This window comes from Lithobates pipiens, unplaced genomic scaffold (assembly GCF_037356315.1).
Source record: "Lithobates pipiens isolate NorthernLeopardFrog02 unplaced genomic scaffold, aLitPip1_a1.2 Scaffold_16, whole genome shotgun sequence".
Taxonomy (NCBI): Eukaryota; Metazoa; Chordata; class Amphibia; order Anura; family Ranidae; genus Lithobates; species Lithobates pipiens.
The window spans coordinates 545,843,911-545,870,544 of record NW_027507748.1 but is presented as its reverse complement, the minus strand read 5'-3'; the positions used below and the strand labels follow the sequence as shown (position 1 = coordinate 545,870,544).

Here is a 26,634-nt window from a genome sequence, read left to right as displayed (position 1 = left end):
ATCAGTAAATAAAAGTCTTGGGGGGTTGTCAATCTTGTGACGTCTGCGTTTTTAAGTACTGAGTTTTTAAGTAACTAAGTTATGCACATTAAAATGCACAAGTGTGAAGGGAGCCTTAAATATAAATGCAACGCAGGGCACATTAAACTGAATGTAAATTCTCCTCACTATACAAAGGCATCTTTGAACGTATTTTCCTACACTGTGTGGTGTGCAGGCCCAAAGCGCGGGACTACACTAATATGGCTTCCTAGTGCCGAAGACGACCTCGCTCTCTAGTGACCGCGCTCCCGGAAGCAGCCTCCCTTTCCCCGGAAGTGATGTCGCGCTCGATAAGGAGGCTTGTATAGGCAGCGGAGAAGGGGAGGACGGGTAGGATGGTGGACTGATCGGGGGGGTTGTTTTGTACGGAAGGTACACAAGGCCCTTCGGAGGGGATGGATTCTCTCCTGGCCTCGGCCAGCCGCTCCGAGGATGAGGACTCGTCTGCTGGACACAAGAGGAGCCTCTCTCAGGGGTCCGGCCTCATCCCCAAGAGGAGGAGCTCGTCCAGGTGATGTCCCGCCCCGTGTGACACCAGGCCAGTGTTATTGTATGGAGACCGGGCCTAGCACTGCTGTGGGGCGCAGGTAGTGTGCCTTTCCTGGGAGCTCCGATACACAGGCCGTGCCAATTACTATAGGAGGGGACTCCTAACTTGGTGACAGCCCGGCCATTGTTTATGTACCGGGATGGGGGCTGACATTGCTGGGCTCCCTTCTCTATACATTCCTCCTATCTACACCTACTCAGGTCATTGACCTGGAGGGCTCTAGAAGCCATGATAGTCAGGGGTCAGCAATGGCAACCTACCTCGTTCTGTTATGACAGGTGGACTTTAAACAGACCAACCTAGCTTGTGTTTCCCAGTTCTTTGTAGATCAGACATTACATGAGGGTGGGGTTCTAAAGACCGACTCCGGACAAAATCCATCTCCATCCTGACCGCTCTTTAGATTTCTTACCTGGTGAAGCATTCTTCTCATCTGAGTTCCGCAGATTTCCCCTCGATATCTAGGCCCATTCACTCCCCGACAGGCCGACATCCATGGTCTCCTGATTCTGGAGAGGACCCATCCGAGGGACAGTCATTGGGAATTGTCCACATCACACAGGCAGTGGCGTGGATAACCAGAAAGTAAACAGAGAAGTATGATCATGGCTTCAGGTAAGGGTTGAAGGGGGGTTACTTTGGTCCAGGTGCAGAGCTTTAAAGCGTTCACTTTAAGGCTCCATCCACAATTGTTGGACTCCAGCGTTGCATGACTGTGGATGGGTGCCACTTGGATGTGGCTTGTCCCTCTGCAAAGTCGGGCCCACTGTTGCATGTAAAACATTCATGTACTTTTATGCAACTTTTGAGGGTTAAAGAGGAAGTAAACCCTGATGGGTTTATTTCCTTGCAAAGGTAAAGCATAATGGGCTACTATGCATCACATAGTAGCCCATTATGTGACACTTGCCTGCAGGAGAAGCCCGTGATGTCCCCATCTTCCTCGCTAGCAGCGAGCGTCCATTCTTCACCCCTCTTCCTTCTGGGGACACGAACTCCAGCTCTGTGACTGGCTGCCTTTAACAGCATGACCTTAGCTAAAAACGGCACAGCATGCCCTGTAAGGGTTTACAACCACTTTAATATTGAAGTCTATGGTCCTCAAGTTGCATGAAAGTGGGAGCAAAGTAATGCATGAACTACTTTGAAGTCGTGCATATGTGAATGGTTATCATTGAAAAACATGGCCTATGTATGACTTGTCATGCAACTTTGATGTCCAAAGTTACATGACCGGTTGCACAAGTGTGAATAGGGAGTTACAGAAAAAATGCAGACCTGAACTAAAACCGTACGTCCTTTTCTATTTTTCCATTTCTACACCGTATTGTAGGAAGTGACCACCGTACATGGCAATTTTTGGACAAGGGTTAAGTCTTTAGGAAGAGGTCAATTTGTGCATATGTGACCAAGTAGTTGCTGACATGCTTTATGAATCCCAAATACTACCTTGGGAAAGAAGGCTATTACAAGAAAAACTTGGGTTTTATTTCCTAAAAAGGACAGGAAAGTACTGGGGAATGGAGGCTGGTTGTGTCTGTTTAACCTCCTTTTAAAGGTGACCAGACTGATGGCTTGTAGTGAAGGAGGAAATAGAATATTGAAAATCAAAATGCATATTTTGGCTACCAAAAAAAACAATCACTGAACTGTAGGTTGTTACTCTCCTCCTCTGATGGGTGTTGCCTCCTGTGTGGGAGATGCATTAAAGTCTGTGGGGCATTAACATACAGGCACAGGTAGCCTCACAATGGTGTTTTTTACTGGCTGGGCTGCAGATAGTGTGGGAGACTGCAGCTTTGTACTGTGAATTAGTGCACCTTTGCTGTAAAAATATAATTTAAAGTAATATTTGAGGGTTTTACTAAATATATATCAGTCACATGTATGTAACTACACATTTATCTTGATTTCTTTCTGTGTAAAGTTTATTCCTTTTACATTTGTCCGCCCCCCCCCCTCCCTTTTTTTTATTTTTTTTATAGATTTATTAAGCGAAAGAAGTTTGATGATGAATTGGTGGAGAGCAGTCTTGCTAAATCTACTAGTCGGGCACGAGGGCCCAGTGGAGGAGAACCAGGGCGCTGTTCAGGCAGCGAACCTTCATCTAATGAGAAGAAGAAGGTAGGTAACAGCACGACTTGCAGCACTTTCTGTTTAGTGTACATTTTCCCTGTTTATGGTTTTAGGATTATGATGGAAGGCTTGGTGCTGTCAACCTCTAGAGTTCATTAGCTACCGATATTAGTATCTCTAATTTTGTAATCTAAAGGAGTGGCCTTTCCTATCATTTGTGATATATATTTTTTTTAAATGAATGTCTGATAATGTACAGGAGGGTATTGGAACTGAAGGGGGTGTACCTGGGACATCAGAGATCACCATTGAGCTCTCTGGAGTTGTGGTGGGCTAATTAATGAAGGAAAAAAATAAATGAGTTGCGCTAAACCAGTAACACACACAAGTCATAAGTGTGTCCATGACATCACCATTAACCAGAATCGCACTGGCCGTACCGAAAAGGAACAGCACGATTCTGATGTGACAAAAATAAATGTAAAGATGCTAAACATACAATCAAATATAAATATGCTATATAAATCCTCTATACGTTAATAGCATTAAGTAGTGATTAAGAGTCCTCACGGAATTGGTACTGGAAAACAAATTATAAATAAAATAAGTGTGACTAAAAAAGTGATAGCCTTAAAAAAAATAGTCCAAAAATGAGTGAATAAAAGCGTATGGCCTACACCCATGCAAAACTACAAATGATTTATTAAACGTTAAAGTCCATCCATAGAAGAATCCAATCTTCAAATTGTGAGCTGTGTTCAATCCACCACCAGTGAGTAAAAGATTTACTTCTTACCAGAAGTCTATGACCCCCCCATTACAGAGGATCATAGAAAGCATGTGTTGATAATATATTTCTCTGGACCTTCAGGCAATTCTGCTGATCTCCTCCTTATTGCACAATTTCCAAAATGTAAGCCATAAACCCGGCACACTTCAATTCATCTCACATAAACCAAGGCTACACTAACACATATTTTATCACATAGATCCCACAGGCAAAAGGAACTTCAATGATGTGACAATGAAACCTTAATGAAGGAGGGTGCCCCAATGTTGTATCTACCCCCCCCCCCCCTTTTTATTTTTATTTTTTTAGCACACCAATACCATAATCGAGTGGTAACTGACCATAAGTGTTGAAACATCAAGTTCTATTAATAATGAGTCGGTGTGATGGAATGCATAGATTTTTTTTTTTTTTTCCTGTTTAAACAGAAACTTTAATAAAAGTAAGTACAAGTGAAGGATCACAAAAGGCACGGGGTACAAAACAGTAATGGAAGGTACAATAGAAATAAAATTTGGGTCTTGTAGAATATAGAAAAAATAAAGAGAAGTTATCATTTAGGTGTATACAAAAAAAACACATCCATAAATACTTGGGTGTCTCCTGTGAGAGGCCAAAGATCACAGCAGATACATATTATACTTAACAGTTACAAGAGAGAAGTAGAGGTATAAGGTACATAATTGTCATATATGCATAAAAGGAGTACAGAGATCAGATCCAATCTGGCTGCAAGCAATACAAGGGAATGGCTATTCTAATATACAGGTGCATCTCATAAAATCAGACTATCATCAAAAAGTTAATTTTATTTCAGTAATTCAATGTACAAAGTGAAACGCATATATTTCATATAGATATATTTCAAGCATTTTCTTTCTTTTAATTTTGATGATTATGGCTTACAGCTGGAGAAAACCCAAAATTCAGAATCTCAGAAAATTTAAAATATTACATAACCAATAATAAAAAGGTATTTAATACATAAATGTTGGCCTACTGAAAAGTATGTCCATGTACAGTATAGTATCCACTTAATTCTTGGTCAGGGCTCCTTTTGCATGAATTACTGCATCAATGCTGCATGACATTGATAAAACAGTGGACCAACACCAGCAGATGACATGGCTCCCCAAATTATCACTGACCGTGGAAACTTCACACTGGACCTCATGCAACTTGGATTCTGTGCCTCTCCACTCTTCCTCCACACTCTGGGACCTTGATTTCCATATGAAATGCACAATTTGATGATTTGGGGAGCCATGTCATCTGCTGGTGTTAGTCCATTGTGTTTTATTAAAGAGGGATTCCACCAAAAAAAAAAATTAAAAGCCAGCAGCTATAAATACTACAGCTGCTGACTTTTAATAAATGGACACTCACCTGTCCCGGGGTTCCAGCGATGCCGGCAGCCGAGGCCGATCGATCGCTCGGCCCTCGGCTGCTGTCGCCACCATTCTAGGTGAGGGAATCAGGAAGTGAAGCGAATCGGCTTCACTTCCCGGTTCCCTACTGCGCATGCGCGAGCCGCGCCACGCAATAGGAAATCTCCGCGCTGTCACTGGGACCCGTGTGTGTCCCAGCAGACAGCGCGGCAGGGCAGGAAATGGCGTAGACTCCCACGGGAGTCTATGCCCGGAAGTGGGTGAAAATACCTGTCTTTGACAGGTATCTCCACCCCCCCTCCCCCCTGAAAGGTGTCAATTGTGACAGCGGAGGTTCCACTTTAGGGTGGAATCCCGCTTTAAATCCAAAGTCAGCGCAGCCCTCTACCAGGAAATTCTAGAGCACTTCATGCTTCCCTCTGCTAACCAGCTTTATGGAGATTTAATTTTCCAGCAGGACCTGCCCACACTGCCAAAAGTATCAATACCTGGTTTAATGATTATGATCTCACTGTGCTTGGCCAGCAAGCTTGCCTGACCTAAACCCCATAGAGAATCTGTGGGGTATTGTCAAAAGGAAGATGTTCCATAACACCTCAGCAGTGCCACAGGCTAATCGCCTCCATACCATGATGCAGTAATTCATGCAAAAGGCAGCAACACGTTTTGTATTGAAAATCTTCCCTTTTTTTTTTTTTTTTTTTTGATCTTCTGTAATAGTCTAATTTTCTGAGATACTGAATTTTGGGTTTTCATTAGCTGTAAGCCATAATCATCAAAATTTAAAAAGAGAAATGCTTGAAGTATATCACTGTGTGTGTAATGTATCCTATATAAAATGAGTTTCACTTTTTGAATTGAATTACTGAAATTAACTTTTTGATGATATTCTAATGTATTCATACACACGTTTTGGGAAATTGTAACCAGTGATCCCAGATGTTATATTTAGATGGGCATTCTATGAATATATAAGCATTTCTTGTAGGGCAATGTATTATTTATTTACCAAATTCACGTCTGGCTATCAATTTTCTGGCTGCAAGCATAGCTTCATGTTGGAAGATTTTAGGAATGCATCTTTCATAACCATAATCCTTTACTTGGATGAATAATCTTGACTTGCCTGATTCAAACTTCTGTTTTATACTCTTGTGTGTTTTTAATAGTTTTGTTTTTTCTTTCACATTTTTTCAGTTGAATAAGCTTGTTCAATTTCCCTAATACATGATTAACTATTCAACTTGAACACAGGTTTACATTATTTACTATCAATTTTTGGGAGTTAACAGCCTCTACCCTTTTTTAGTAAAACAACCTTAGTGCCTAGTTCATTTATAGCATGCCTTACCTTTTTTATAATCATGTGCACTTCAACAGACCTTTCACACTTGCATATTCCACTGTGTTGCTTTACTGCTTAAATGTTAGCATATGATTTGCGTTAAGCAGCTCACTTGCTTTGAATGGTCTGTTAATGCTCAGCAGCATACAAAAAACAAAAACTTGTAGCTATTTATTGCAGTGCTTGTGCACTGGATGCCATTTTAAATAATTGCATAACTGAAGGAACCTTTTTATTCCCAAAATAAATAAAATGTTCTATCCTTCCTTTCAGCAAGTTTGTAAGACTGTTACCACACCAGCTCCACCATCTCCTGCTCCAAGCCCTAGCATTACTAAACGGATAAAGAAGAGTAAGCAGCCTCTGCAGGTCACAAAGGATCTGGGAAGATGGAAACCAGCTGATGATCTCCTACTTATTAACACAGTGCTACAGGTGTGTCTGTATTACGATGGGTATACATGCTTCAGTTTGAGCATGCTTCTTTAGATTTACAAACAAGTACATGCTTATTGGTAAAATACAGCACTGTGCAAAAATGTTAGGTGTGAAAAAATGCTGTAAATTAAGAATACTTTCAGGAATCGAAGTGTTAATAGTTTTGCTATCTGTTAACAAAATGGAAAGTAAATGAACAGAAGAGAGACCCGAATCAAATCGATATTTGGTATGACCACCCTTTGCCTTTACAACAGCGTCAGTTCTTCTAGGTACACTTGCACACAGTTTTTGAAGGATTTCGGCAGGTAGGTTCTTCCAAAAATCATGGAGAACTAGCCACAGATAATCATGTAAGGCTGCCTCGTACCATTCTGTCTCTTCATGTAATCCCAGACAGACTTAATGTTGAGATCAGGGCTCTGAGGGGACAAAACCAGCACTTCCAGGACTCCTTGTTTTTCTTTATGCTTAAGTTAATTCTTAAAGACATCGGCTTTGTTTGAGGTTGTTGCCCTGCTGCAGAATAAATGTGGGGGCCAATCATGTGCCACACTATCAGGGAGGTGTTTGATTGGCTCAATTTATTCTGCGTCAGGAGACCTGGCCCAAACATAGTTCTTATTGGCATTGGCTGTATGTTTGGGGTTGTTGCCCGCTGCAAAATTAATTGGGGTGCCAATGACATGCCACACCATCAGGGTGGTGTGTGATTGGCTGTATGTTTGGGGTCGTTGCCCTGCTGCAGAATACATTTGGAGCCAATCTCATTAAGGACTATCTTCAGCATATAGAAAAACAAGGAGCCCTTGAAGAGATGGTTTGGCCTCCTTAGAGCCCTGATCTCAACATCAAGTCTTTTTTTTTTTTTCTCTGGGGTTACATGAAGAGACTGAAGGATTTGAGGCATTCTATATCCACAGAAGATCTGTGGTTAGTTCGCCAAAATGTTTGGAACAACCTACCTGCTGAAATCCTTCAAAAACTGTGTGCAAGCGTACCTAGAAGAATTGATACTGGTTTGAAGCCAAAGGATAGTCGCACCAAATTTTGATTTAGATTTTTCTTATGTTTTGCTCATTTTGCAGTTTGTAAATTGATACAAATAATTAAAATATATTTCTGAAAGCTTTCTTGCTTTACAGCATATCTTTACACCTGCCTGAACATTTTACACAACACTGTCTGTGTGTGTGTGTCTGTAATAAAATTGTTGGTGGAGGGAATATATATATATTTTTTATATTATCCCTCCACCAACGCTAATTACAGTTGCATAATAAGTTGTAGATTTGTACGTTATGTTGACATTAGTAATGATTCTAACTGCTTTGAGTTTGGTCAGCTTCAAAGAAGTTTGGGTGCCGAACCCCATTGAATCTAATGAAAAAATGCCCATTTTCCAGGCTAAAAGGTAGGGGATGGGGAGGGAGGGATGAATACTGCCCTGGTGAACATGTGTCAATACAAAAAAAACATTCAGCCAGGGACTTCCTTTTTTATTTTATTTGTTTATGGCTAAAGTGAAACGTTTTAAAGTGGGAGTAAACCCGCTGACCCCTTTTTTTTTTTTTTTTTTTTATTTTTTTTTTTTTTACACCTGCAAGAACAAGGCGCCGGAGTGGCCGGAGCCACGATGTCTTCGCTCCCGCTCATGTGCGCGGGAGTTTTATTCCCGTCAAGGTCCAGTGTCTGCCGGACTTTTAGACGAGAATCCCCTGTGCGCATGCGCCGCTGAAGTCAGTGGCTCATTGCGAGGGCAATATCTCCTGAACCGTACAGGTTTAGGAGATAACTCCTTTTTACCTACAGGTAAGCCTTACAGGCTTGCATGGTAGGTTAAAGTACAAAATGTAACTATACAACCACTTTAAAGTAAACATTTTCTTTAACCCACCCCCCATTTGCAGGAGAGGGATGTGTGTGTGTGTGGGTGTTTTATTTATTTATTTATTTTTATTTTTTTAAAGTTGGCAATTTAAACTGGACTTTTTTTCTTTTCTTTATAGCCTACAGCAAGAATTGGGGGGGAAAAAAAATGCACAGTGTCCCCCAAGCCCACCCTCTCAAGACCTTTTGAGTTTGGTATGGGTTTTAAGACGGTACCTCACACAAAAAAAAGGAAAAATGCTTGAGGTTCTCCTAAAGGGGAAAAAAATATGTAAATATAAAAATAAAGAGCCTTAATCTGACCACACAGCCTGTCGATGGTTGTTGAGCATAATAAATGCAGGCACCGCCAAGTCTTTAACAATCATTGATAGTGGGAAGCTGTCATGTATAATAGCTGCAATAGTACCGCTACTGTACATGACATCTAGCTACCACCAAACGGGTCAACTTGTGTTTGCACTGAAGCTTGAGCTCATCTCTAGTTGACACAATAATTAAAATTGATTTATATTTTGTATTTAGACTAATGATCTGCAGGCTGTGCACCTTGGAGTCAAGTTCAGCTGTCGTTTTACACTGAGTGAAATACAGGAGCGATGGTATGCTCTGCTCTATGACCCCGTCATCTCCAAGTAAGCAATGGAAACCTTTTTATTTATGGATAACAAATCAAATGATTTAAGATTTTTATTTTCATGGGTTTATCCCTTTTTGTTCAGAGGTTTTGCAATTTACATAACAAGCCTAAATGTTTGTATTTTCTAGGCTGGCATGTCAGGCAATTCGACAGTTACACCCAGAAGCTATTGCTGCCATCCAGAGCAAGGTTCTGTTCAGTAAAGCAGAAGAGCAGTTGCTGAGTACAGTGAGCTCTGTAAGTACTAAAGGTGTATTGCAGTTGGTGTGAAAGCTATTGTGCTGTACTAATTATCTATTTCTTTACAATCTTTTATTAACGATATATAAAGAGGTGGTACAGGAGTATAGCACACTGTAATAACAACATGAAATCTTAAAGTATAAATTGCTGAGATTTAACTCCTAGAAAAATAACCATATAAAAATTCTTGATACAGTCAGTAAACTCCGTACGGAACAGCACAGTGATGTATAATGTAAAGGAAGTAAAAACTTGCACGTGAAAGGGAGGAAACAATATCACATGGCCTAAGTGGAGCCTATCAAACATAGTGTAATGCTCAGACCAAGGGCACCATTTTTTGTCATAGTAGGATACAGAATGGTAGAGGGTGTGACATATATCTTCAACTCTATTTATGGTGTCAATGCGGAATTTAACTTGTGGGAGGGGTACATACTGAGTTTTCAAATGAAGCGTGATCGGAGGAATGTGCCCGGTGCATTGCATCCTCTAAAACACAATGGAGAGTCAGCAGGAAAAATGGTGTGGATTTTAACAGGGGTTTGATACCATCTTGTATGAAGTTTTTCTGTTAAGTGACCTTGTACAGATTGTCAATACATTATTGCAATTCAAGATACTGTGCTCCAGTGAGCATTCTGATTCTTGACTCTATAGGGGAGGGAGAAGAGATCTGATTGTTTAAATGAGTATTTAGTGCGGAGATGAGACCTTTGCCCCTGGTGTTGTGTAAAGAAATCTGTTCATACGTAGTGTGTGCCCTTTAAACTGAGAAGTATAGAAATGCTTGATTTATATGTAATGGAATATTTCCTTGTTAGGAATAAGGTACGTGAGTTGGAAAAGAGAAACTTAATTTTGCACCAATCTGTGTAGAAAAATGACATCCGAGTTCATCCACCAGGCAAAAATCTGTCAGATTAGTAAGGCCTGGGGGAAAAGCTGAATCTCCTAGAAAGGTTGCCTGTGGAGGAGCTTGGGATGATAGACCAAATTTAGTGTTTATAGCTTTACCAAAGATGGAATTCTTGCATTATTGCGCTACTAAAGAATTTAGGGGTTGTAAATTGGACATTGCAATGCACTTTGACCACAACAGGTAGAAAATAGGGGTGGATTGAGTCAAATTTAACCCAGGATCTTGGTATATGCCACTGTGCTAATTGTGTGTACCTGAAGGCCAGATAACAATGCCATAAGTTTGGGGTGTTCAGGCCTCCAGCGGTGGTGGAGTATAACACCTTAGAAAATCTGGGGGGAGCGTTGGCCCATTTAAAGTCATTTAATAATTTAAATCACTCTGGAAGGAGAGAACACATGTTTTAGTGATTTTAATGGGAAGACCTCTGAAAAGATATAACAGTTTGGGTAAAATTGTAATTTTTTTTTCTGCAGTTATTCTGCCCAAGAAAGAAATATAATACTTTTAGGGCTTGTCTGAGTTTGGCAATCATAGGGGGGTAGTTTTTAAGAAATAATGTGTAGGATTGGAGCAAGGAGGTTTTAAGTGCTTGAAAACTTGCTTCCAGTATGTTGATGGGCATCCCTATTAATGGTGAGGCCCGATTGGGATGGTAAATTTGCATAGCGTTTGTAACAGATTGGGTAGAGAAATGGTAGGGTTTTTTATAAAAGCATATCGTCCGCATACATATTGATTTTATATTGGGCTCCAGCTTTATGATAACCTGTTATATCTGTGTGTTGGAGAATAGCCGTCGCTAGCGGTTCCATAGCAAGTGCAAATAAGGGGGAATGTGGTTACCCCTGTCTAGTACCTTTTTGCCCACTTTAAAGAAATCAGAGTTACAGCCTGGGATACGGATTATTGTTTGCGCATTGGTGTATATAAAGCCTCAAAGGCATGGAAGAACTCCTCCTGAAAACCAAGGAGTCGTAAAATAGCTGCTAAATATTCCCAGGTGACACCTTATGTATGTCTAAGCTCAATATGATGTCCTGTAATTTGGCGATCTGGTATAAAGCCTGATTGATACAGGGAAATTAGAGAAGAGGTTACTAAAAATCTACTAAATATTTTTAAGTCATTATTTATGACAGAGACTGAAAATGTAAGGGTTCAGAGTGATCTTTGCCTGGTTTAGGGAGTAAGGACATATTTCCCAATAACGTTTTGTGTGGAAAATGTCCTAAGTTGAAATGAGAGACAATATGGGGGCTAATTGATCCACAAATTGTAGTACATTGCCAAGTACCCATCTGGACCTGGTGCTAATCCTGTTTTAAGGGATTTAATTATATTTTTAACTTCCTCCTCTGAGCAAGGAGAGTTTTTAGCGATTCTAGTTGTGATGAGGATAAGGTGGGGTGGGAGATACCAGCCAACCAGGAAAAGGATGTTGGAGGTTGGTGCGGAGAGCAGTTTTGTGTAAAAAAAATAAATAAGAAATAAATAAATAAATAAAAATTGAAAAATATTAGATTTCCGAAGGGTGAGATGCTATGTGGCCTGATGGGGTGCATAACTTGTATACATGGGCTGGTTTGAGCGTTTGTTTTAGTTTCCTGGCAAACATGCAGATTATGAATTACCACTGAGGAGGAATTCGGCTTTAGACCAGTGTATGGATTTTTCTATTTTGAATAAGGAGGGAGTACAATTTGTGTTTGTGTGTTTTTTTTTTTTTTTTTTTTTTTTTTTTTTTTTTTTTTTTTTTGTAGCGATACATGAGCAAATTTATAGGGTCTTGAGTATGATGCATTTTATATCATTTTTATCCTGGGGTGAGAGAATGTTCTTCCATCTATCTTTTTATTGTGATCAGAAGCTAATTTTATAAGACTTCAACGCAATACAGCTTTATGGGCTGTCCATAATGTAGTCACTGCAATATCTGGTGTGGAGTTGAGTCTAAAATATTCATCTATGTATGTGCTAACAATTTGTTGCATTCTGGGATCTAAAAATTAGGATCTCGTTAAGCCTTCACGAGTATGGGGTGTTGGCAAGGCCTATCATGGAGGTTGTAAAAGTAGCTATGTGGTGGTCTGACCAGGGACAAACATGAATAGAGGCCTCTTGAGTGTTTGCTAGAATAATGGAGATGTAAAAAAGGTGATCTAATTTGTCATGTGGGTGTGATTAATGAGTGTAATCATGTGTACCCATGTTCTAAGTTCTATAGGAATTGATAAGTTGGTTGGAATTAAAGCGGGGTTCCACCCTAAAGTGGAACTTCTGCTGATCAGAACCCCCCCCCCCCCTCTCCGGTGTCACAATTGGCACCTTTCAGGGGGGAGGGGGTGGCGATACCTGTCAAAGACAGGTATTTACACCCACTTCCGGGCATAGACTCCCGTGGGAGTCTATGCCTCTTCCTGTCCTGCCGCGCTGTCTGCTGGGACACACTCGGGTCCCAGAGACAGCGCGGACAATTCCTATTGCGCTGCGCGACTCGCGCATGCGCAGTAGGGAACCGGGAAGTGAAGCCGATTCGCTTCACTTCCTGATTCCCTCACCTAGAATGGTGGCGGCAGCAGCCGAGAGCCGAGCCGATTGATCGGCCTCGGCTGCCGGCATCGCTGGAACCCGGGACAGGTGAGTGTCCATTTATTAAAAGTCAGCAGCTGTAGTATTGGCTTTTAATATTTTTTTTGTAGGTGGAATCCCTCTTTAAGTTGCGTACACATTGATTTAGGGAAAGCACCCGAGTGCGTGGTAGACCTGCTCCCATCTAACGCAGGCTGTGAGACCAGGTTAAAATGGCCTCCTAGAATTATATGAGTGGAATGGTACTTTTGTAAAATGTTGAAGTTTCAAAAAAAGGTGGATTGTCCTTCATTGGGCGCATAAACGCTAATTGACTTTTCTTTATAGAGCTCACAGCCCACACTGGAGACCTTTCAGGATTTATTGACCAAACATCCAGATGTTTTCTATATGTCACGTACAGCCAAGTCCCTGCAGGTCCATTGGCAACTTATGAAGCAATACTATCTTCTGGAGGACCAGACAGGTAAATATCCCATGTTTCATTTGGTGTAACAAATCTATAGTTTTCTGCTGACCCAGAAATAATATAATTTTTTTCTTTTTAATGTCCTAGTTCAACCATTACCCAAAGGAGATCAAGTGCTAAACTTTTCTGATGCAGAAGATATGCTGGATGACACCAAACTTAGGTAAGAAATATTTGTATTGGTGAAATTTTATCATAGCTCAATTACACTTGAACTGATACTGTTTTGGTCAAGGTTTTGTCAAATTTTTATTATACTGTCAGCTCGGGCATTTGTATTTGCTATTCTTTAGTGCAACATGTAATTTTAGTATTCTGTAAAAACTGCTGTTTTTTAATTTTTTTTTATTGTAGAGACACACGAGATGAAGTTTTAGAACATGGTGAGTGATACTGCCTCTTTCACCTAGTGCTGCCTTTACCTACGCACATTTTTATTTCAGTTAAATTTGAGTGATCTGTTATTATTTTAGAGCTGACTGTAGCCGACCGCCGTCAGAAAAGAGAGATCCGTCAGCTGGAGCAAGAGCTACATCGGTGGCAGGTTCTTGTGGACAGCATTACTGGTAAGATGTTTTTACTTATTATTTTTTTTTTTTTTTATTTATTTTTTTTTTTTCTAGACTTGATGGAAAAATTAACACAATGTAAGTCTCTAGCTCAGTATATAAACTAGGTAGCGCTTAAAACCTCATGCCACCAGCCTTTGGCAAACATTATCAGAAATAGGGAGTCAAAGGTAAATAATTTGTTTGTGGTGGGTTTTTTTTTTTTTTTTTTGCTAATGATTCTGTTTTTATAAATTTATTTTTGTTTACTTGAGATTTAGTCCTTTCTAGAGCATTTTAAATCGGGTTAACCTATTCACGGCCTGCTATTTGTGGAACAGTATAAGAGATCTCCTGAGGAATGATATTGAGAGATAGAGATAGATATATATCTATCTCTAATTTTTCGTGTGTCATCCTTCCTACAGTAAATTAGAAGTTAAGGAGTGGACTGTAACATCTTGCATGATCTATTAGCCCCAGTGATTGCTTATCCATTCCCATGTACTGGCTACTTACAAGCTTTTCCTTGTGTTGACCTGTGACTGCATCACTACTGTGTTTTTTGTTTGAATAAAGGTGTTTATTGCACTAGATCCATGTGCTTGGGTTTTATGCCAATGTGATTTTTGCGATATAAACAGAGGTACAAAGCTTCTTTATAGTTTATTGGCTAAACTGAACTTTCATTTTTTTTAGGAATGAGCTCTCCAGACTTTGATACTCAAACACTGGCAGTATTACGAGGGCGCATGGTGCGGTATTTGATGAGATCTCGGGAGGTACTGTAATTATCTTAAGCAAAACTTTAGACCAGTGTTTTCATGTACACTAATGTCTGTACTTCTATAGTCATGTAACACAAATGTTTATTTTTCTTACTAGATAACACTTGGGAGAGCCACAAAGGACAACCAGATTGATGTGGACCTGTCACTGGAAGGCCCAGCTTGGAAGATTTCCCGTAAGCAGGGTTAGTACCGATCAGTGCTCTGTGGATTAATATAGTTTATATAATAAGATTGGCATATGTTGTAACTTGCTATATATAGGCTGATATAAAAGATGGGCATGGGGATTTACAGTTATAAAATATTTTTTAACCACTTGCCGCTGGGCGACATACCCGTGTGTCACCTGACTTTGAGTGGTTATACTGGGGAGCCCAGAATTGCAGCTAGCAATTCTGCTGGATGTATAGTTGATGGGGACTCTTCTGGTCCCCGTTCAACTCTATGGTCTGAGAAACCAGAAATGACGAGTAAATAATAAAATAAAAATTAATGCCCCCTGCGCTTCAGATCGAAAGCAATAATTCTAGCACCGGACCTGCTGTGTAAATCTAAAGTGGTGACTTGTAAAGCGCTACCTATGGATAATATAATTTACATAGTTTGTTGCTGTTCCACGGGCGTGCGCAGTTTTAAATCATATGTTCGGTATCTACTTGGCATCACATCATCTTTGGTAAAATATAAAACACTTGGGAATTCTATTGTGTTTTTGTGCATTCATTAAAGTCTATTTATTCCCAAAAAATTGCATTTGAAAAACCGTTGTGCAAATAACATGGGACATAAAAAATTGCACCACTTACTATTTTATTCTCTGGAGCCTCTGCTTTAATAAATAATGCTTGTGGGTTCTAAGATGTTTTTTAGCAAAAAATAGTTTTTCACATGTATGTGACAAGTGTTAGAAATATGCCTGGTCATCAGGTGTTTAAAACAAGACTTCAGCCAAAAGGAGACATTCCACTTTAAATCCTCCTACCCTCCCCTCTCCCATTATTGGCACGCCCCCACAGTCTTCTGGGGAATATCACAGGCCCATTCACATCGTCCATTCACAAAAGGTAGCACGTGCGCAGTGGGCAGCCGGCTACGAAATCAAAAGCAGCACAGCTAGAGAAGAACTAGCCCGGGGGAGGACAGCGCTGGATCCCTGGAAGGTAAGTATCCTTTTATTAAAAGTCAGCAGCTACAGGATTTGTGCCAGCTGACTTAATTTTTAAAATTTTTAATTTTTTTTCCCCAAACTAAACAACCGCATGAAGCTGAGTTTTTAGGATATTACAGCGTGCCGTTTACAAAATCTTGCCTATTTGAATCCTGATTTAATGTTGTAATCATCCTCTCCTAATGGTTGAGAAAAATAGTATTTTTGTTCTCTAATATATCATGTGTTTTTTTTTTTTTTTTTTGTTTTTTTTTCTTTGCAATTAAGGGGTCATCAAACTAAAAAACAATGGAGACTTTTTCATAGCAAATGAGGGCAGACGAGCTCTGTACATTGATGGTCGGCCTGTGCTACCAGGAAACAAGTGGAAGCTAAGTCACAACTCTGTAGTGGAGGTAGGTGTCTTTTTAATTAAGAGTTAAAGAGAAACTCCAGCCAATTGCAGAAAAAAAAAATCAGCAGCAACAAATGCTGTAGTATAGTGTACAGTGTGTGAAGCCAGCCGTATCTGTGGGATCCTGTGGATATGCTGTGGGCGGTGGGCGGGCGGTGGGCTTGGTATTGGTTAGCACAAACATCTGCTAATATCGCCTTGACTTCAGTCGGTTAGTGTATTTAAATCTGCTAGTACATCTAATACTCCCCTCCCGCAGACTGACAATGCTACTGTTTAAATCTCCTGTTCTCCATCCAGAGTGGAGGCACTTTAATACAGGTGTGTTACTGGCCAGATCAACAGGTAAAAACAGGGGAAAAAAGCCACCACATCTAAGGATTAATAAGGTGCAATATTTAAATTTTTTGGGGGTTTAACTGCTTGCCGACCAGCAATCGCAGTTATACTGCGGCAGAATGGCTCAGCTGCGCAAATTGCCATACAGGTACAGCCGTCCCTTTTTTTTAATGGCTATAGCAGGTACGTGGTCGATGTCCACCAGCGATCTCTTCGCAGAGTGACAGAGTTCCCCGTTTTGACAATGTAAACAGATCCCAGTTCTGACAGGGAAGTAGAGAGAGATCTGCTGTTCCTAGTAATCAGGAACAGCCTTCCTCCTCCCTCATCCTCACCCCTTGATCGCCCCCTTTCCTGCAAGTGTAATTTATACAGTAATTAGTGGTCATTTTTATCACTGATCGCTGTATAAATGTCACTGGTCCTAAAAAAGTGACAGACGTGTCCGATCTGTTCCCTGCAATGTCGCAGTCCCGCTAAAAATCGCTGATCATCGTCATTGCTGGTTAAAAAAAAAGAGATAATAAAAATGTCATGAATATATCCCCTATTTTGTAGACGCTATAACTTTTGCGCAAACCAAACAATATACGCGTATTGCTATATATTATTTCTCTTCACCGACTGACACTCCTCCTTTCTTAGACCATTGGGTTGCTACGCCACCTTCCCTGGGAGGTAGATTTGGAGGTCCCTTACCTCCCTCTCTTCTCTCCCTGTCCCTGGAGGCTGCGTCTGTTGATAGCTGTAGCGCTATTTCACCGCCATTTCTCTGCCTGTTTTTTCACTGTCCCTCATGGTATACAGGGCTCGGCTGCCATTTTTGGTGTGACCAGGGAGCAGCATGCTCTGTCTCCATTTTCCTGTAGTCTGGTGGCCATTTTCCCTGTGATTATGTCCTTTAGACTGGACGCTCGGCAGCCATTTTCTTGAAGCCTGAACACTTTTTTTTTTTTTCATTTTCAGCGCTATTCAGAACAGCACAGCATGGTGTGGTCTCTTATGCATCTGGGAGCTGACACAGGCACACCTAGCTGGATGGCACAGAACTCAGGGTGGCGAGTCCTACGGGAGGAGCCCCTCAGCCAGCAGCATTTAGGAGGGTGGGACCATCACTGTCCCAAGTCCAACAGGTGGCAGACAGGGTAGGGTCAGCATGGCTTCAGAAACTGGTGTTTCTTCCCCTGAAATCCAGGCAATTGCAACCGGTTCACCTGCAGACAGTGCAGTGCCTCTGGACGCTTTGTCGGCGGTCCTTAATTTGTTTGTTGCCAAGATGGAGGCGGTGCGTGGGAGCAAAGGTGGTAAAGGGCCTTGTTTACGGTTGTGGGGTCAGCAATACCCCAACCTGACAGGCCGACCTCTGAAGGACAAAAGCATCCCTGGAACCGCAAGCCTGCAAGCAAAAGGGCTACTGCATGAAGGTTTGCCCCCACCCGCAACACGGGTGGGGGGTCGCCTTCGGAAGTTTGCAGCCCGGTGGGCCTCTTGGCTGTCCGACCAATGGGTCTGCGATCTGATTTCCTCAGGCTACAAGACAGAGTTCTTCTCTTGGCCGCAAAAAACAGATTCTTCCCCTCCAGCATACCCGGACTCCCAGCTCGCCGGAAGGCCCTATTGGGGGCGGTAAGGGACCTGCTGAGTTGCGGGGTTATAGTACCTGTTCCGGAATCGGAACGTTTCCAGGGGTTCTACTCAAACCTGTTTGTAGTTTCCCAAAAGGAAGGGGTACATCCAATTTTGGACCTAAAAGCCTTCAATTGCTTTGTAAAAGTACAGAGGTTCAGAATGGAATCAGTTCGCTCAGTAGTCTCTGCACTCCATCAAGGGGACTCCCTGGCGTCTTTGGACATCCAGGATGCGTACCTGCACATACCCATATGCCTTCAGCATCAGAGGTTTCTGGGATTTGCAGTTGGGGAAGCCCACTACCAGTTTGTGGCTCCCAGCCCCCCCCCCGAGTCTTTACCAAGGTATTGGCTCCTATTTTGGCATTCCTGCAGCAACATGGGATCGCAATCGTGCTATACCTAGACGATCTCCTCCTGAGAGCATCTTCCGCCTCAGAGTTGGAGGGGGATGTGGCGATGACCCTGCAGCAATTTGGGTGGCTGTTGAATCTAAAGAAGTTGGTGATCGCACCGACTCAGCGTTTGGGGTACCTAGGCTTACTGCTGGACTCCACGGAAGTGAGAGTTTCTCCCTTCAGACAATCTGCAGACTCTGAGCCGTGGTAAAACAGCTGATGAACCGCAGGTGGTCATCGCTATGCTTCTGCATGCGAGTCCTGGGACTCATGGTGGCCTCCTTCGAGGCAGTACCATATGCCCAGTTTCACACCAGAGTCTTGAAGGATATTTTGACAAAGTGGGACAAATCTCTGTTTGTCCCTGGATCGGCAGATTCAGGTGAGCCAGTTGGGGATTCCCTGCTCTGGTGGCTGAGGTCCCCGTCACTTCAGTCCGGGAAGTCGTTCCTACCTCTGAGATGGGCAGTGATCACAACGGACACCAGCCTAACTGGCTGGGGTGGAGTAGTGGGAGTTCAGTCGACCCAGGGCCTCTGGTTGGTGGAGGAATCCAAGTTGCTGATCGATCTGCTTGAGCTGAGAGCGATCAGACTATGCCTCTCCACATGGTCGATAAGACTTTGAGGGTGTCCGATCAGGATCCAGTCTGACAACGCCACAGCGGTGGCATACGTCGATCACCAAGGAGGAACAAGAAGCTCGGCCGCCGCACGGGAGGTCGCTCGCATCCTTCAGTGGGCAGAGAGACATGTACCAGCCCTGTCGGCCATTTACATCCCAGGAGTGGAAAACTGGCAGGCAGACTACCTAAGTCACCAGATGCTGGATCCAGGAGAATGGGCATTGCATCCGGAGGTGTTTAGGCTACTGTGCCTGCGATGGGGCACACCAGATGTGCATCTTCTGGCCTCCCATCTCCAGTGGAAGGTGCGGAGATTCGTGTCCAGGAAAAGAGATCCTTGGGCAGACACGTCGGACGCGCTGGTGGCTTCGTGGGATCAGTACCAGCTGATCTATGCCTTTCCTTCGCTGAAACTGTTACCACGTCTTCTCCGCAGAGTGGAGGCAGAGAGGATTCCAGTAATACTGATTGCCCCAGATTGGCCCCAGCGTCCCTGGTACGCAGACCTAGTGTGCCTGGTGGCAGGGCGCCCCTTGGTGACTGCCGTTACAAAGGACCTTCTGTCTCGAGGTCCGATTCTCCATCCTGTTTTAACGGCATGGCTATTGAGAGCCATTGATTCCAACTATGCTGAGAGCACGGAAATCTTCTTCTCTGTAGATATATTATTGTACCTGGAAGGCCTACATCTCCATGTGTGAGGAGAATGGTTGGCATCCGTGCTCCTTTTCTATATCTAGGATCCTGCTGTTTCTACAGCAAGGAGTAGACCAGAAATTAGCTTTGAGCATTATTAAGGGACGAATTTCAGCTTTTGGCTGTCCTTCCTTTTTTTTTTTTTTTTTTTTTTTTTAACCAGAAATATGTAGAAGAATACGTATTGACCTAAACTGATGACATTTTTTTTGGATATTCATTATAGCAATTTTTTACATTTTTATTAAGTTTTGAGATTTAATTACAAAATAAAACTGAAATAAACGGGCCACACACAAACACAACATACACTTCTTCAGAATATTTAGCTCATTGTATAACCCTGTGACCAATACCCATGAATATTAGAACAAGATACATACATACATACATACATACATACATACATACATACATACATACATACATACATAGTGGGGCAAAAAAGTATTTAGTCAGCCACCAATTGTGCAAGTTCTCCCACTTAAAAAGATGAGAGGCCTGTAATTGTCATCATGGGTATACCTCAACTATGAGAGACAAAATGTGGAAACAAATCCAGACAATCACATTGTCTTATTTATTTATTTTTTAAAGAATTGATTTGCAAATTATGGTGGAAAATAAGTATTTGGTCACCTACATACAAGCAAGATTTCTGTCTCTCACAGACGTGTATCTTCTTCTTTGAGAGGTTCCTTTTGTCCTCCACTCATTACCTTATCAGTATAAAGGACACCTGTCCACAACCTCAAACAGTCACACTCTAACTCCTCTATGGTGAAGACTAAAAAGATGTCGAAGGACAGCTTATGGTGCGATAATTACATTCTGGTGCGACTTTGGTGAGATTTTTGCATTTTTATTTGGGTTTGGACCCTATACGCACACGTTACAAGCAGAGGATCACTATACTATCATGATATTCATGTCTGGATGTTTTATACACTAATTTTGTAAGCCATTATATTTTTGGTGATTACCTCCTGTGTAGGATTGGTGTACTCACCTACTGGGGTAGGTGAGGTGTGATAACTATTACACTATCACCTTTATGGTAACTGTCTTGTTATAATTTATTCCACAATAACTGTGTCTTTTAATACTTAGTCACTATAGAGTGATTTGGTAGAGCACTGTTTGACATATATGTAGCGCCACTCGCCTCTTCATACCAGCAACAGTGTGTGACAACCTTGTGAAGTGTTACAGAAAACGTTTGACCTCTGTCATTGCCAACTAAGGATATATAACAAAGTATTGAGATGAACTTTTGATATTGACAAAATACTTATTTTCCACCATAATTTGCAAATAAATTCTTGCAAAAATCAGACAATGTGATTGTCTGGATTTGTTTACACATTTTGTCTCTCATAGTTGAGGTATACCTATGATGACAATTACAGGCCTCATCTTTTTAAATGGGAGAAGTTGCACAATTGGTGGCTGACTAAATACTTTTTTGCCCCACTGTAAGTGCGGCATATGCGTGCCTCCTCATCAGTGCAGCCTATCGGTGAAGGCGAAAGATTACTTTTCTTATCGTGGACATAGAGCTAGTTACTATGTGGGTTATAGGCTACCTTCAGGTGATGGACACTGGCACACCCTAAGACAAAAAGTGCACTCCCTATATAACCCCTCCCTAGCAATCCTTGCTAGGGTTAGCTATGCAGCCGGATCCCCTACCCCCACCTGTGGTCCCGTAGGATCAGGAGCCCACGTTCGCGTGGGAAAGAGCTTTAAAAAAAAAAAAAAAAAACTTAGGGGGCGGGGCTTAGCGCAGAAAGGTATGTTTTAAAAGGCACCATTTGTGCTGTTACATGCTGCTGGTGGAGGGACACAAGAGCAAAGGTGGCATTTAAGAGGTTTGGTGACAGGCATTCCTTTCAGGCTGAGCATTAATAGCAGCGACAGGGCTGAACTATTGCTCAAGCAGTGGATGCGTTCCTTCTGGTAGTACCTCTGGTTTGTGCATCGGGCTATGAGTGGAAGGAGGGGTACTGTTCATTTCATCCGTTCAGTTACTTTTTCTCAAAAACAACACTTATGTTTACATCAGTTTATCAGTTTTCCATCCGTTTTTTTTATACTCCCTTTTTTATTTATTTATTTTTTATTTTTTTTACAACCACCAACTAGAATCCTTAACCATTTAAGTCCATTGGAAACCGCATTGCAATACATTCCTTCCTGGCTATGCCAGCCCGGGAAAGTGACTGGGTGTTCCGGAAGTGATATCACACATGCCGCTTTCCAAGTCACCTTGCGGTGAAGAAGGGGAGTAGAGTGGACACATACAGTGTTGGTCTCGGGCCCGTAGATGGGTAAGCGGAGTCCAGAGTACATGATGGGGGTAGCACTGTGTGGAAGCAATCGGGTGTACGGACCTAGCAGCAAAAGGGTTCAAGTAGTTGGTGCACTACTTTGGTCAGACTTTTTCATACAACTTTGAGGGTCATAGACTTGAGTGTTAACCCTCAAAGTTGCATAAATGTTTTACATGCAACAGTAGGTCCAACTTTGCAGAGGGACAACAAGTCGCATCCAAGTTGCACTTCAAAGTTGGCGTGACTTTGGAGTCATGCAAGTGTGTCTAAAGCTTTATTGTCGATGCTTAATTGAACAAACTGAAGTTAGAAGCTGATTTCTTTTTTTTTTTTTCTTTTTTCTTTTTTTTTTTTTACATACAAAGCTTCACCAGATTGTATGCTCCAGTATCTCAACCCCACTGTGTTAACAGTGTGTATGTGTGTGTATATATGTGTGTGTGTGTATATGTGTGTATGTATGTATGTGTGTGTATATATATATATATATATATATATATATATATATATATATATATAATTTCAATTTTGTAGATGTGGTTTCCTCCCCAACTCCCAGCAGACCAGTTGTTAATTGCACAGTCAGTTTTTTTTTCATGGGAAAATGGGAATGATGTGACTGCTGGATGTAATTTTATATGTGCAACCTAAAGTTGCTATGCTTGCATTTTTCTAAGTGAGGGAGTAAAATGGGAACTAACCATTCCCTATGTACATCTGTTCCTTTCCCATAGATATCCGGCCTCCGCTTTGTGTTCCTTATCAATCAAGATCTCATAGCTCTCATTAAAGCAGAAGCGGCTAAAATGATCCAGTCTTGAAAGCAGTGTCCTGTGCTGACATGAAGACACAGGAACCCGATGACTTGCGTATCTATACAATCTCACATCCTGCTGTGAAAAGTAAACTAGATCCTGAGGCCAGCAGAGCTCTGACAGAGAACTCATTGTTACAAAGAGGTCCCATCCAGCATTCAGGATTGCCTTGTGTCTAGCTTGTAAAATATAAATATTAATATTGCAGTTTGTGATTATATACCAGAAGGTATTCTCTGTTTATATTTTTGTCTGTTTTTTGCTGTCATTTAATGTGCGTTTTTCTTACCCTCTCCATGCTTGTATAAAATGGACCATGATTTGTAAAAAAAAAAAAATGGTGATGTGTTGTGTTTTTTTTTTTTTTTTTTTTTTTTTTTCCCTTAATATTGAGATAGTTGAGAACAATTCAACAGAAGATATTAAAGAACATTTTTTTTATCAAATTTTGTCAAACTTTTTGACTTGAAATGGTTATTCCACTTTTGTGGGGGAAAGATGCAAAAAATACATTTTTGGGTCATTCTGTATACAAGACCTCCAGCTTGCCATATTGGATTGAATTTTACAGAAAGATACAGCGCTGAAGCTAGAAAAAAAGGAAAGGTAATCGTTAATTACATTCAATTACAATATGGCTTCAGTAGAAATTGTTTAAACTATATTTCCCAAGGCGTCTTTCAGGACAGCACCTGAGAGATAGCGACTCCACCCTCCTCGTTAGGAAACACCTTCTTCCTCCAGACTTTAAAGGGAGGCGCCTCCCTACCACACATCAGTTTTTGTGTTTCCTCCGGCCCGGAGGGAACACCTTTTGGGAAGGAGTCTGTTTCTCTTAGGTGTTCCTGAGGGACTAGGCTTCTTTCCCTTTTTTTCCTCCTTTAGAGACCCGCTGTCCTCCCGACCTACCCACGCCTCGTCAGCGGTAGCAAGCGGGCTCCTCTTCCCCTCTTGTGCTCGGAGAGAGCCGAAGACTCGGTGGCCCGCACGTTCGTAGGCGCGGCGGCGCGCGTGTGCCGCCGCCATGTTTGTTTTCGGCGGTCGCGCCGGAAGTGACAGAGCGGGTCATCGGGTCAGCTGAAACGTCGTTTCCGGCGTGGACGCAGGGGGGAGGAGGGAGGACAGGTGCTGGTGCCTATTTCCGCTTCCGGTCCGGTGCAGCTGCACGGCGTGACTCCGGAGGCGGCGTTTAGCCACAAGTGGATCTCTGCACAGCTGATTATGGAAGATTCAGCGTCTGCAGCGGTGGGGACAGGCACAGGCACCAGCAAGGCCCAGGTAAGAGGCAGCAGTTAAAGTCTGCCTTTCTTTTTCTATTTCCTGGCGTTTGGTCTCGCTCTCTCCTTTCTTTTTTCCCCCCTGGTGGCAAGGGGCCTGTCTGGGCACTAGAAGCTGACTGGTTTCTTCTCAGTGCACCTGTGTGGTGATCCCTATCAAAGCTGAGACTGGGTCTCACTAAGGGTTCCCTGGTTTTTTTCCCTTTTTTGTCTTTTTCTTCATAGGCTAAGAGCTCTGACCCAAAGAAAAGATGTCCTTCTTGCAGGGCCAAGCTGGGAGAAAATTGGAAGAAAACCTTATGCAGTCCCTGCATTACTTCTTTAGTTAAAGAGGAATCTGCCTCTGTATGTGAGGATCTGGTGGCCTCTGTAAAGAAGGAGCTGTACGCCACGATCCAGAATTTTCGTGACTCACTAGCAAACCCGGCTGCTAGTCAGCCTTCCACTTCAGAGTCTTCCCAGGGGTCTCTCTCAATCCCGGTGTTAGAATCTCTGCCTGAAGACCCTTCAGATAGGGAAAAGCAGTCCACTGCTCTTTCCGTTAAAGATTCGGAAGAGGAGTTGGAGGATTCTGAGGTAGCCCCCTCTAAATTCAAACTGTCCCTTGAAGAGGTCGATGGGCTCCTTAAAGCCATTCATGCTACGCTTGGTTTAAGTGAGGAGAAAAAGGAATTATCACTCCATGACCGCATGTATGCTGGGTTGGATGAGCCTAAGGGCCGAACATTCCCAGTTCATCCGGTCATCTCTGAGGCCATTAGGAAAGAATGGCAGGATCCAGAGAAAAAGCCCTTTTTCTCCAAAGCCCACAAAAGGCGTTTTCCTTTCGAGGAGGACCCTGCAGCAGTATGGAACAAGGTGCCCAGACTGGATGCCGCCTTTTCCCAGGTTTCAAGGTCCACAGATCTGTCCTTTGAGGATATGGGAGTTTTGAAAGATCCGATGGACAAACGCATGGATCTTTTGCTCAAGAGATCATGGCAATCAGTTATGAGCAATTTAAAACCAGCAATGGCCACAACGTGTGTAGCCAGAAATTTAGAATACTGGATTAACCAGTTAAAGTCACATATAGCTGCAGATTCCCCTAAACAGGAAATCTTAGATTCTTTTCCTACCCTGATTACGGCAGTGGCCTATGTTGCAGATGCCTCAGCTGAGGCAATTAAGATATCGGCCAGGTCAGCAGCTCTAACTAATGCTGCAAGAAGAGCCTTATGGCTTAAAACCTGGCCGGGTGACTCGGCTTCAAAGAATAAGCTGTGTGGGTTACCCTTTTCAGGAGACTTGCTCTTCGGCTCTGACCTCGATAATATTCTTGACAGGACAGCCGATAAAAAGAGATCCTTTCCGGTCAAAAAGAAAAAGCAGGTACCAAAGCGTCTTTTTCGACCTCAAAAAACTCAGGATCAGGACAGCAAGTTGCAAGGGAGAAGGAAAAGTTGGTCCGCCCCGAAGCCGAAGGGTAGAGGCGGAATTCTCTTCCGTCCTCCTACACAGGCCGAAAAATCGCAATGACTCGTCTCTGCGGGTGGGCGGAAGACTACAAGAATTTCTTCCGCAGTGGTCAGGGATAACTTCAAATCAGTTTATCCTGACCACTCTCGCGCAGGGTTACTCACTCGAGTTTGTCAACGACCCCCCAAAAAGGTTCCTGATTACCAACACCCCGCGGGATCCAGTAAGGGCCCTGGCCATGAAGTCCTCTCTAGAGGAACTGATGCAACAGGGCGTAGTAGTACAGGTACCCCTGCAAGAACAGCAGGAGGGGTTTTATTCCCATGTTTTCCTAGTAAAGAAACCGACAGGGAAGTTTCGGTTGATTCTCAACCTAAAACCTTTAAACGAGTCCATAAGGTACAGGAAGTTCAAAATGGACTCAATTTTTTCGGTCAGAAACCTGTTGACGCCAGGATGTTTTATGGCGTCAGTAGATTTAAAAGACGCATACCTACATGTTCCGATCTCTCCCCAGTCTCAGAAGTTTCTCAGGCTGGCGGTGAGGTTGGGGGGTATGGTTCATCATCTCCAGTTCAGGGCCCTACCCTTCGGCCTGTCATCATCTCCCCGAATTTTTACCAAAATAATGGCAGAAGCTTTAGCGCCACTGCGTCTTCAGGGAATCACAGTTATTCCTTATTTAGACGATCTGCTGTTTTTCGCCCCATCCAGTGAGGAATTGCAGACCAATCTAGGCAAAGCTCGCAGCCATCTGGAGGCGTTGGGTTGGATTTTGA

The 26,634-nt window shown here is 42.5% G+C and overlaps 1 protein-coding gene across 2 annotated transcripts; it reads left to right on the top strand.

The window, feature by feature from the left end:
• The first annotated feature begins 320 nt into the window (after window positions 1–320).
• Window positions 321–23,558, top strand: MCRS1 (microspherule protein 1). 2 transcript variants are annotated; one of them, XM_077483358.1, is made up of 13 exons: window positions 321–553; window positions 2,578–2,716; window positions 6,465–6,626; window positions 9,045–9,154; window positions 9,288–9,396; window positions 13,244–13,382; window positions 13,473–13,548; window positions 13,740–13,768; window positions 13,859–13,951; window positions 14,633–14,715; window positions 14,819–14,906; window positions 16,160–16,287; window positions 23,040–23,558. In XM_077483358.1, exons 1-13 carry the CDS (start codon window positions 438–440, stop codon window positions 23,124–23,126), a joined length of 1,359 nt encoding a protein of 452 aa, XP_077339484.1. In that variant the 5' UTR covers window positions 321–437; the 3' UTR covers window positions 23,127–23,558. The 2 variants fall into 2 exon arrangements, with proteins under 2 accessions (XP_077339484.1, XP_077339485.1); XM_077483359.1 differs by having other exon boundaries at window positions 487–629.
• Window positions 23,559–26,634: the final 3,076 nt, after the last annotated feature.